The sequence below is a fragment of the Cupressus sempervirens genome, chromosome 4 (genome assembly GCF_028749045.1).
Source record: "Cupressus sempervirens isolate cs-2001-9-10 chromosome 4, ASM2874904v1, whole genome shotgun sequence".
Classification (NCBI taxonomy): domain Eukaryota; kingdom Viridiplantae; phylum Streptophyta; class Pinopsida; order Cupressales; family Cupressaceae; genus Cupressus; species Cupressus sempervirens.
In genome coordinates, this window is record NC_143121.1 from 398569247 (window position 1) to 398582435 (window position 13189).

Sequence of the window (13189 nt, forward strand, 5' to 3'; positions counted from 1 at the left end):
AATTTGTCACACAAGAAGGCAAGATTCAAGGTGGGAGGAAATCGCTTTCCTCTTGAAATGATAAAGTCAAATGTTAAAAAAGACACTGTGATGAAAATATTGGAGCAAATGATTTCTTTTCCTACCGAACTATCATGTGTACGCTGAATCTCACAATAATAACAATGACAATAATAAGGATCTAGCATTGAAAAATTGCCTCACTGGAACAAGACAACAAAGAGCATCTTTGTGATGAAAGAAATAAATTCCACAGTTGTTGAGAGTTGAGAGATATATTTAAACAGATCTGTGGGGACTTAGAGAGATGAATTTGCACTTCAATAGATTTTGAATCTGTTATTGAAAGATTTGAAGAATGGAGGAAATGTTGTATTGGGTTGTACTGGGAGTAGTATTGTGTGTGACATTGTTTGTATGGAAAATATTATCAAGAAACAGCAATGGCCGGGAAATATCACTGCCACGTGGATCCAGTGGATGGCCAGTCATTGGAGAATCCATCAGTTTCTATCGAGGTCTCAGATCTGTTCAACCACGCCAATTCATTCAAGATCATGAAAATAGGTAATTGTATCTGCTTCCTTTTATATTATCCCTCTTGCTATGTTAAATCTGTCTCAGTGCTGATTTCCATAACCGTGGGCATTAAAACTCTTTTCTAACTCTGTTGGAAATGTTCGTTATAAACTCAATTTCATTTTGGTTAGGTTAAACGGGAAAAAGAGTTCAGTGGATTAAGGGTTCAGTGAATATGTTTTGTCAAATGAGAGCAAGTTGTTTCGAGCCAGTTATCCGTAGTCCTTGAAAGATCTTGTTGGGAAATAAGCTAAGTGAGCTTAATTGTAGAGAAATTCTATGGTTAAGTGTACTTGAATTAGAGTAGTACTAAAATGGGGGAGGTCGGCTGAAGGTTTAATGTTTGGATGGCTAAAACATCACACATCAAGACTTGATTCCTACGCTAAAAGTGTCGAACGGTCAGTTTTAACTTTCTATGATGTTTAAGGGTCTGATTCTCAATGTCTGATCTCTATGAACATTATCTTGTTACAATAGGTGCTATGTGTATTGTTCATTCTCATTCTCATGGAAAATGAGTTTTATTGAACTACTATTGATGAAACATGCATCAATGAATATTACTTGAAAATTACATTATTGAAATGGATTCTCTAAGTTTCTATGTTAGTTGGCAATGAAAGAATTGAGATGATTTATAATGCAGGTATGGACCAATTTTTCGCACAAACTTGTTTGGAAGAACACGCATGATTATATCAGTAGACCCAGAGTTCAGTAAATATGTCTTGCAAAATGAGGGCAGGTTGTTCCAAGCCAATTACCCCCAGTCTTTTAAAGATCTTGTAGGGCAATATGGTATACTCAATGTCCATGGTGATCTTCAAAGGAAACTCCATGGAACTGCTGCCAATTTGCTCAAGAATGAGAATCTTATGTCAGGTTTCATGGATGATTTACAAAATGTCTTCATATCAGCAATGGAGAAATGGGAAAATAAGGGTGTCATTCATCTTCAGAAGGAATGTAATAAGGTATATGTTTCATGTCTTTAACTAATTTCTTTCTTAAAATTATATAAATAAATTAGAATATATAAATGTCAATTTTTCTATTTATATATGTAGTTTATAATTATTTGACTCAATGTGTATTTCAATTTAACTCCTCAACTTATTGAAATATTTCCTTTCATTGTTCTTTTTATTTAGTAGTAATAAAGAACAAAAATATTTTAAGAAACAAATGTGAGATTAAATATAGTCCTAATATTCATATAGAAATTGTAAGTATGTGGAAGGAATAAGTCTTAAGAAATCTAAAAGTTTGTTCTCATTGAAGTTCTCTAATTTATATGCCAAAATATTTATGTATATTATAGTATAATTATTATAACATGTTTGACATTTAATATATCTTCTTTTTAGGTTCTCTTGAACATTATGGGCAAAAAGTTATTGGACTTACCTCCTTATGAAGATTCAAAAGAAATTTATGAGGCTTTTGAGGCATATGTGTTAGCTATCCTTCAAATACCCATCAAAATCCCAGGATCTAATTATGCAAAAGGAATTAAGGTACTCAATTTAATTTTATTAATATTAATTAATTAAAAATTAGTTCAATAAAATATTAATGTTTGTTGATGAGTAATGCAGGGAAGAGAAACATTCCTAAGAAAGGTTGAAGAGTGTATAGAGGAAAGAAGACATCATCCTGAAGTGATTCATAATGATCTTTTGACAAGAATTTTGAAAGAAGAGTCATGGTCAAATGAAATTATTGGAGATTTTTTATTATTTATGATGTTTGCTGGTTATGAAACTTCCTCCACAACCATGGCATTTGCTATTAAATTTCTCACAGATAACCCAAAAGCAATGGAGGAGCTCACGGTGAGCATTTAACTATAGTTGAAAATTAAAATGATAGATTATCTATTGATAAAAATTCTTTGAAATTAGCACATGAGTAGTATACTAGGGTGGATAGCAATATCAAATGTGGTTAATAAGATGTGTGTTGTGCATTCACTTGTGAAAAGGACAATTTATATTCTTTTAATAAAAATAACTTGGTAAAGGGTTCCTTGAAATTCAAGTGCTAAAGAAAAATATGGAAGTGCTAAGGGTTAAAATTATGTGATGTGGATCTAAATATGGTAATTTTTAAGTTGGTAGATAGGAGAAAACTAAACTAAATGTCCTAAAATGATATATATAGAGAGAGAAAGAAAGAGAGTGAAGTACATACAACTTATCATACTTAAGTCATTTCTTATTGTTGTAAATAATAAATTTATTGTAGACATTTTAGTAAGATACCTAACTTATATTTTCATTAAGTAGGCTGAGCATGATTCTCTATTAAAGGAAAATGGAAATAAAAAGCTAACATGGGACAACTATCAAGATATGAAATTCACTCATTGTGTAAGTAAAAAATTTAATTTTGAAGATCTATATTTTTTACCGATTTTATATTATATTAGTATTAATATCTCTTTTTGAGGTGACAACTTGGTTCATTATTATTAAATAAAAATTGACATTGATTTTCTTGATTTGATTTTTACTAGGTGATAAAAGAATCTCTTCGATTGGGTAGTGCAGGGCAAGGGGTTTATAGAGAAGCAACAAAAAATATTAAGTTTAAAGGTTATATTCTGTGAAATCTTCAATTTAATATTGCATAAGGAAAGGAAGTCTATAAGTCTAATGTTACACTATTTGAAACTAAGTAAGTGCAAATGCAGATTTCGTTATTCCTAAAGGATGGACAGTGTATATAATCCTAGTTGCCATGCATTTAGATGAAAAATACTACCCTGATCCATTCACTTTCAACCCATGGCGTTGGCAAAATGAGTCTTCACTAGTATGTAACTTTGTTTATTTAAATATAAACTTCTAGAAACAATGAATGGTATTATGTACAACATAATGATTATTTCATTAAACTTATTCTTTTAATTTGTAGGCTCTATCTGAAAATCCATGGTATATGCCATTTGGGAGAGGTGCTAGACTCTGTCCAGGAAACCATTTGGCAAGATTTGAAATTGCTCTCTTCCTGCACAACTTTATTACTAAATTTAGGTGAGCTTATCTATTTTTCTTAAAAGTGCATGCATTATAATATCATATTGGAATGAAATAATGATATTTGAATTAGAAAATAAGATATGGCTAATGTTAATGATTGATGGTATGTGCATGCAGGTGGGAACCAATTGAAGATGACCGGATATGTTACTTTCCTGTCCCTACTCTTCTAAAGGGTTTTCCAATTCGCCTATATGCTCGCAAATGACATTGGGCAATTATGTCCCTAAACTAGAAGATTTTAATTTCAGCTAAATGTAAACATATAAAATATTAAGGTATTTAGAGCTTATATGAATGTCGAATAAGAGGTTGATTATTATCACATATGTGATATTAATACTATTTTATACCATAGAATAAGGTTGAATTGAACTATAGATTTTATTTATAATTATTTTGAGATAAAGTATCTCAAAGAATCCAAAAATCAATGAAAAGCATCTATACACAAACATTGTTTATAGAAATTGGAATCTATACTAATAGATTATAGTAATCATAATTTGGTTTGATAGGATTAAAAAATATTTGTGGCAATAATCCAAGTTATATTTTAAAACTATTATAGTTCCTAGGAAAAAATATATGAAGACCAAACATAACTAGTTAGATCAAAAGTTAGAGTTGTTGATAAACTAAAATTATGGTTTGTATAAATGTGTTTTCCATTAAAAGTATATATATATATATATATATATATATATATATATATATATATATATATATATATATATATATATATATATATATATATATATATATATATATATATATATATATATATATATATATATATATATATATATATATATATATATATATATATATATATATATATATATATATATATATATATAGAGAGAGAGAGAGAGAGAGAGAGAGAGAGAGAGAGAGAGAGAGAGAGAGAGAGATGTGTGTGTTTATCACAAAAGTTCTAACAAATAATGGTTGATTAATTATCTTTCAGTTCAACTCCTTCAATATTAAATCTTTAACCCCTGTACAAATACTCAATTACGATGTACATAAAATATTCATTGATAAGAATGTGAGCCCCAATATTTGATAGATGTTCAATTGTGTTATTTTGCCTTTGATTTCTTATTATAATGATGTTTTAAGCATTGGACTTATACAAGTGATCATTAGATAATTAATTGTATAAGTTGAATAGTTTTGAATATTAATATATTTAGGGCCAATTTCTAATCCCTTTTCATGCAAATTAATTATATATAATAAATTAAATTGATTAGAATTTAAATGAACCATTTAATATGTTCTTCATTATCATTTGGTATAAGTTAAGTGATTTTATTTTATTTTAATTATAAATTCAAGATACTTGATGATTGATAGTAATTAGTGTCATGTACCTTGTAAATCAAATCAAAGTCATTCCAAAATTCCTGTAAGGTTTTCTAAGATAGTAATAATGTATTGGGAAAGTAATTTGAAATATTTATTTCTCACTATCATTTTTAATCCTTTTTCTAATGTGTGATGGGTATCCTACCATCTTTAAATTTAGGTTGTGAACATAATTATTATTTAATATTATTTTCCTATCTTTTAGACAAGTCTATAAAATAATATATTTGATGACTTAGAAAGTGGATAAAATATTTATGCTTGAGCTTCTCCAAAGGGGATATTGGAAGAGGAAACAATGGTATTCCATCATTTCTTAAAGTTAATGTAATGTTTATACTACAAAAATGAGCACTGGTATTAAAGGAAAGTGTTGAGGACAAAATTGATGTGGTTAAATTTTTATGGTAGAACTCCAATAGTTTGAGTTGGAGAGAATAAGGGTAATTTTTTTGGGTACATATTTATTGATGGTTTTGGTGATCTTTCAATTCTATTAAATTATCCTTTTATGTATAGATTTGTGAGTAGCAATTAAATCTAGATTTATTTGTTGGATTAAAGATAAAGTAGAAAGTACAAGGAGGTTTTCACGTGTGCCTAGGTGTTTATATGGTCAAGAAAAGGAGCATACTTAAAGTTATTGTGATGCAAGATAACCCACATAATAAACACATGTGATGTCTTTAGGAGGTCTAAGGTTCTATGTGAAAATATAGGTACTAATGATCCATTTTGAAAGATTAGTAATCTCAACAAACCATTTTGACTTAGTTGGAAACAATTTGGAGGGCTTCTAAAACACTCTAGGCTGATAGGACCAAAGTTGAAAAATATTGTCATATTTGACAAAAAAAATTCTTATCTTTTTATCATCTTTTCTTGGCAAAATTAATGAACTACCCCACTCCAATGATTATATCATTCCAAAAGTTTACCCTATAATTTTTGCTTCTATCTATGTACATCTTGCACCAAGAACTCCTTTCTAGAGTTACCAATTTGTGGCCATCCAATTTTTTAGGGGTCAATTCCTTTAAGGACCAAACAAGGCCAAAATCAGATCCCCATTTTTCCAATAACATAAAAGACATTTCTCTACCTATTTCAAACTAGGAGAGGAAGGGACTATGTACTCCTTATGTCAAAAGCAATATGTGAGCCCTATTTGGAGTGAGGGATAGAAGGGCATGAGTAATGCTAAAAATCTCATTAGCACTCTACATAACTCAAATCCATTTTTCTTTTTTGACTAGAGTTATTGGTCAATACTCTTGGCATGAGCATTAGAAGAAAAGTTTAATCAATGGGATTAGGGGCCAAATGAAGTGATAGACCTAATTGTAGAAGTAATAACTTCTAGCTGCAGAAGACACATATTTTTACTATTTTTTCCTTTGTCCTTTTTTATTGATACTTATTCACAATAAAAATAACTTAAATTGTAATTGAAAAATAATATTTTTTAAGGCACTAGGCATCAAACATTACCATTTATTGGATGACTAGCCATAGAAATTGCACCACAAAATGTTGAGCACACTCGTTGACTCCCAACAGCTTCTCTCTCATGTGGCATGCCTTACTTTGTCACAAAAAAATAAGGCAAGAATTGAGGTGGGAGGAAAATTGGGTCAGTGGCTATAGGGAAACATATACACACTCCTAGCCAATATTAAATGGTGCCTATATGTTACACTATAGATGTGCCATTGTACTCACTTTCCTCTTGAAATGATAGAGTCAAATAGGAAAAAAGCACATGGTGTGTTTTAAAATATCATTGTTTATAGATTGTGATGTAAACTATCATGGTCTGACCCAAGAAAAAAATATCAGAGAAAATTATTTCTTTCCCTACAGAAACATCAGTGCACGTTGAAAATATAAAGCTACTTTTCAAAACTTTATTTATTTCCACTAAAGCGCACTATCGAACTATCATATTTATGCTAAATTTTACACAAATAATAATGATAATAATAAAAATCTAGCTTTGAAAATTTACCTCATTAGAACAAGTCAGAAAATAACATTCCATATTTTAAATAACGAATGAATTCATTGCGAGTTGAGAGATCTATTTAAAGAGATCTGTGGGGACAAAGATAAATTTGTTGGAATATTTATTGCATTTAATTGTTTGCCTCTAGAGCCAAACACCCACCTACCACCCCTAAATGTTCAAAAAATTTATTATGGGTAGGTGAGTTTTCAAATTTAGAAATGAGGGGGAAAAAATTTTGCAAGTATGACAAAAGGGAATGTTTTAGATTCATTTGACCAGAGAGTGATAGAAGTAGAAGTTGAAGAGCTCAGAAGTTATAGAGAGAAGAGAAGGGATCAACAGATCCAGTCATCAGAGTGCAAAGACATTGAAGTTTATTTTGTGCCTGTAGATACATGTGTTTCTTCTCTGGTCATTCTGTAAGTTCTTAGTTTATTGCTTGATTCAACCTGTGAAGTAGTGATTGCTCTAGACATTATTGTATGTAGCCATTAGAGTTGCAAGTTCAAAGTTTTAAGTTGTTTAATAGTTTGAAGCTTTTAGGGTTATTTTAGGGTTTTTTGGTTGTAGCCGAATGCTCCCAGATTTTTTGTAATAGTTTGAACCAAAGTTAAATAGTAAGAAAGAAGGCATACTTGTATGCATTTCTCTTTACTTCTTTGTTGCATTTAAGAAGATTATTTTTGAGTGTTTCAAGCTTTGAGTATCTAGTTTCAATGGTTGAAATATCCACGTTATAGTTCTGTCACTCGATATTGTCCTTTGGTAGAAGTCATTCTCTACAATGGCTACCCAGTTCACTTGGTGTCTTCTTCTATGAAGCTCCACCATCCTATGGCTACTGAGTTCACTCGACATCCACACTACCAAGCTCACTCGGTTCCTTAAGGTGTCAAGTTTCTGCATTTACCGAGCTCACTTGACTTATTAAAGTGCCGAGTAAAATTGGCACTCTACAATAGTTTGTGCCGAGTAAAAGTTTTAAGGGTTGTGAAATTATTATTTAGGGTTGGTAATTTATTTCCCATAGAATTTGCACTTCATTAGATTTTTAGTCTATTCTTGAAAGTTATAAAGAATTGAGGAAATGTTGTATTGGATTAAATTGGGAGTAGTATTTTGTATGACATTTTTTCTATGGAAAATATTATCAAGAAATAATAATGGCCAAGAAATATCATTGTCACATGGATACACTAGATGACTAGTCATTGGAGAATCCACCAATTTCTATCATGGTGTTAGATGTCTTCAACCACGCAAATTCATTCAAAATCATGAAAATAGGTAATTGTATCTAGTTCCTTTATATTATCCCTCTTGCTATGTTAAATCTATCTCAATGCTGATTTCCATAACTATGGGCAGAAAAACTCTTTTTTAACTCTATTGGTGTGAGAAATATAAATCAAAATATCATAATCAACCCTAAACCTAAAATTTTCTCAGCACTAAAAATTGCCAAGTGCCAATTTTTCTCGGCACATGAAGGTGCCGAGTGGAAATGTGCTTGGCACATGAAGGTGTCAAGTGATAGTTTTCTCAGTACAAACTATTACTGAGTGACAGGCAGTAGGTGCCGAGTTAACTCGGCACAAGAAGAGCTCGACACTCAAAGGCAATGCTTGGTAGTCACTAGAGAATGATACATAATAGAAGAGGATGTTGAGTGTTCTATTTCATATACTTAATATTTTTACCACTTAAGATAGAGAGCCAAGCTGAATTATTCAACATTAAAATTCTTAGGAAAAGTAATGAATAGATGAAGAGCATTGGATTCAACTATGCCTACTTATTTTTCTATTCAACTGAGATTAAAAACATTACAAAATCTGGGAGCATTCAACTTCAACTAGAAAATCCTAAACTCATAAAACTTCAAACTTCAATGAACTTTAAACTTGCAGCTCTAATGGCTACATACAATGGTGCCTAGAGCAATCACTACTTCAACAGGACAAAACCAACAATAGCAAACTTACAGAGTGAACAAGGGAAACACTTGCCAACTGGATCTGCTGATCTCTTTCCTCTTGCTTTGCTCTACTCTGCAACTTCTATCTTCTCTGCTCTACTAAACTGACTCTCTAAATGAATGAATATAGAAAACATTCTTTTTTTCATCAATGTTCAAATTTCAAAATCACCTACCAAAATAAATGCCTATCATCCATGGATGCCTGCGAGAAACAAACTGACGTGGTAGATGGGCATGGGGCTCGAGGATAACCTACAAGCTCTCAACGTTCAATTTCCAATCGTTGGAAATGTTGATTATAAATTCAAATTCATTTTCCTTAAGTTAAGTGGGATTAATCTTATGACAGAAGTATTATTAGGTTTGTTGGAACTAAAGTAGCATTAAGATGGCCATCTTGTGTAAGGCTCAATGCTTTACCTCTACAAACATCAGCTAATACTATGTGTATCACTCATTCTAATTTTTAATATCATTTTCATTCTTCTAAGAAATGTGTTCATGTAACCACTATTCACAAAATATAAATAAATAAATTTTATTCGAAAATTGTATTACTGAAATGTGATATCTTCTTGTTATCATTTAAAATGTATTCTCTAAACTTCTATGTTAGTTGGAGATATGAAAATGAAGATGATTTATAATGCATGTATGGATCAATTTTTCTAACAAGTTTGTCTAGAAGAACACATGGTTATATGATTAGATCTAGAGTTCAATAAATATGTTTTGTCAAATGAGGGAAAGTTGTTCCAAGTTACCTCTAGTCTTTGAAAGATTTTGTTGGGAAAAAAGCTAAGTGGGCTTAGTTATAGAGAAATTCTATGGTAAAGCTTATTTGAGTTGGAGTAGTACTAAAATAAGGATGTTGAGAGAAGGTATAATGTTTGGATGGCTTAAACATCACACAGCAATGCTTGCTAGGCTAAAAATGTTAAACAATAAAATGTTACTTACTTTTTCCAAGATTAATTTTTCCCTTACAATGTGATGTTTAGGGACTTGATCCTCAATGTTTGACCTCTACGAACATCATCTAGTTACAATATGTGCTATGTGTATTATTCATTCTCATTCTCATGAAAATTGAGTTCTTCTAAACTACTACTAATAATACATACATCAATGAATATTACTTCAGAATTACATTATTGAAATGGATTCTCCAAGTTCCTATGTTAGTTGGAAATGAAAGAATTGAGATTATTTATAACATAGGTATGGACCATTTTTCTACAAAAAAATGTTTTGAAGAACACACATGATTATATCAGTAGATCTAGAGTTTATGAAATATGTTTTGCAAAATGAGGGTAGGTTTTTTCTGAACCAATTATCGACAACCTTTTAATGATCTTGGTGGGAAATATAGTATACTCAATGTCTATGGTGATCTTGAACTACTGCCAATTGGTTGAATTGTATGTTAGGGTTCATGGATGTTTTACAAAATGTCTTCAACTCAGCAATGAAGAAATGAGAAAATATGGGTGTCATTCATCTTTTGAAGGAATGTCATAAGGTTTATGTTTCATGTCTCTACTTAAATTTTTTAAAATTTTTATAAAAATAAATTCAAATATATAAATGTTTTGATTTTGATTTACACATAGTAGTTTATAATTATTTGAGTCTAAGTGTATTTCAATTCAGCTCCCCAACTTATTGAAATATTTCCTTTGACTGTTCTTTTTATTTAAAAGTAATAGAGAGAAAAAAAAGTGAGATTAAATATAGTTATAATATTTATATAGAAATCGTAAGTATGTGAAAGGAATAAGTCTGGAGAAATTTTTTAAAAAATTAATATTGAAGTTCTATAATAGATGTGCCATAATATTTATGTACTATAATAGATATTATATTATAATTATTAGAACATGTTTGACATTTAACATCTCTCCCTTTTAGATTTTCTTGAACATTATGGGAAAAAAGTTGTTGGACTTATCTCCTTATGAAGATTCAAAAGAAATCGATGAGGCTTTTGATGCATGTGTTAGCTATCCTTCAAATACCCATCAAAATCTTAGGATCCAATTATACAAAAGGAATTAAGGTAATCAATATAATTTAATATTTATAAATATTTGATCAATTAATAATTATTTTAATAAAACATCAATGTTTTTTGATGAGGAATGTAGGGAAGGGAAACATTCATAAGAAAGTTTGAAGAGTGTATAGAGGAAAGAAGACAACATCCTAAAGTGATTCATAATGATGTTTTAACAAGAATTTTGAAAGAAGAGTCATGGTCAAATGAGATTATTGGAAAGTTTTTATTATTTATGATGTTTTCTGGTTATGAATCTTTAGCCACAACCATGATGTTTTCTATTGAATTTCTAATAGATAACCCAAAAGCATTGGAGGAGGCCGTGGTGAGAATTTAGCTATAGTTGAAACCTAATTAAATGATATATTATCCATTGGTAAAACTTATTATCAATTAGTACACGAGTAGTATACCAAGATGGATAGTATTATTAAATGTTATTAATAATAAGATGTATGTTGTGACTTTAGTTTCACTTTTGAAAAAGACAATTTAGATTATTTTATTTAATATAACTTGGCAAAGGGTTATTTGAAATTGAAGCTCTAGGGGTTCAAATTATGGGATGTCTTAAGTTCACAATATAGTAATTTTTAAGTTGGTAGATAAGAGAAAAATAAACTAAATGTTTCAAAATTATATAAATATAAGATAGATAGATAGATAGATGGATGGATGGATGTACATAAACCTTATCGCTCTTATGTCATGTCTTATGGGTGTGAATAATAAATTTATTGTGGATATTTTTGTAAGATACCTAACTTACATTTTGATTAAGCATGTTGAGCATGATTCTCTATTGAAGGAGAGTGGAAATAGAAACCTAAAATGGGACAATTATCAAGGTATGAAATTCACTCATCGTGTGAGTACACAATTTTATTTTAAAGATCTATAATGGAAATAGAAAGCTAACATGGAATAGCTATCAAGTTATGAAATTCACTTATTTTGTAAGTACAAAATATAATTTTAAAGGTCTATATCTTTTTCCAATATTAGATAAGTATTAATATATCTTTTTGAAATTAGAACTTGTTTCATTATGATTAAATACAAATTCACATTGCTTTTCTTCATTTGATTCTGACTAGGTGATAAAAGAAGCTATTCAATTGGGTAGTGTAGGACAAGGGCTTTATAGAGAAGCAACATAAAACATTAAATTTAAAGGTTCTATTTTGTGAAATATTTGATTTAATAGTGCATAAGGAAATGAACAAGTCTAATGTTACACTATTTTAAACTAAGTGAAAATGTGTTATTCCTAAAGGATGGACAGTGTATGTAATCCTAGTTGCCATGCATTTAGATGAAAAAATACTACTGTGATACATTCACTTTCAATCCATGGCATTGGAAAAATGGGTCTTTCCTTGTATGTAACTTTGTTTGTCTAAATATAAACTTCAAATGGTATTATGTACAACATAATGATAATTTGATTCAATTTATTCTTTTAGTTTGTAGGCTTTATCCAAAAATCCATGGTTTATACCATTTGGGAGAGGTGCTAGACTCTATCCAAGAAATCATTTGGCAAGATTTCAAATTGCTCTCTTCTTGCACAACTTTATTACTAAGTTTATGTGAGTTTATCTATCTTTTTTAAAAGTGCACACATCATAATATCATTACAGAATGAAAAAATGATATTTGAATTAGAAGGTAAGATATGGCTAATTTTAATGATTGATGGTATGTGCATACAAGTGGGAACCAATTGAAGATGACCAGATATGTTACTTTCCTATCCCTACTCTTGTACAAGATTTCTCAATATGCCTACTTGCTCACAAATGATAGTAGGAAATAGTATCCCTAAATTAGAAAATGTTGATTTCAGCTATGTGTAAACATATAAAATATTAAGATATTTATATGAACATCAAATAAGAAGTTTATTATTATCACATATGTGATATTAATACTATTTTCTATTATAAAATAAGGTCTTTTTGTAATTATGGGGTGTAGTCCTATGGAGATGTAAAACATGTAATGCCTATATGTAGCTCTCAATATCTATTCATTGTTGTAACAGAGATACACTATTGGAGTCTTTCTCATAGTGATCTATCTCTTTTTGGGTGTTTTTTTTACATGATGGGCTCAAGAACAAACTTTTTTTTACT

General features: G+C 29.9%; 1 protein-coding gene across 1 annotated transcript; it reads left to right on the forward strand.

The window, feature by feature from the left end:
* Nucleotides 1–278: 278 nt before the first annotated feature.
* On the forward strand, nucleotides 279–4081 carry LOC149561723 (cytochrome P450 720B2-like). Its single transcript, XM_089825279.1, has 9 exons — nucleotides 279–567; nucleotides 1229–1556; nucleotides 1950–2099; nucleotides 2181–2417; nucleotides 2871–2954; nucleotides 3101–3179; nucleotides 3278–3399; nucleotides 3502–3620; nucleotides 3744–4081. The coding sequence occupies exons 1-9, from the start codon at nucleotides 359–361 to the stop codon at nucleotides 3832–3834; spliced, it is 1419 nt and encodes a 472-aa protein (XP_089681405.1). The 5' UTR covers nucleotides 279–358; the 3' UTR covers nucleotides 3835–4081.
* The last annotated feature ends 9108 nt before the right edge of the window (nucleotides 4082–13189 follow it).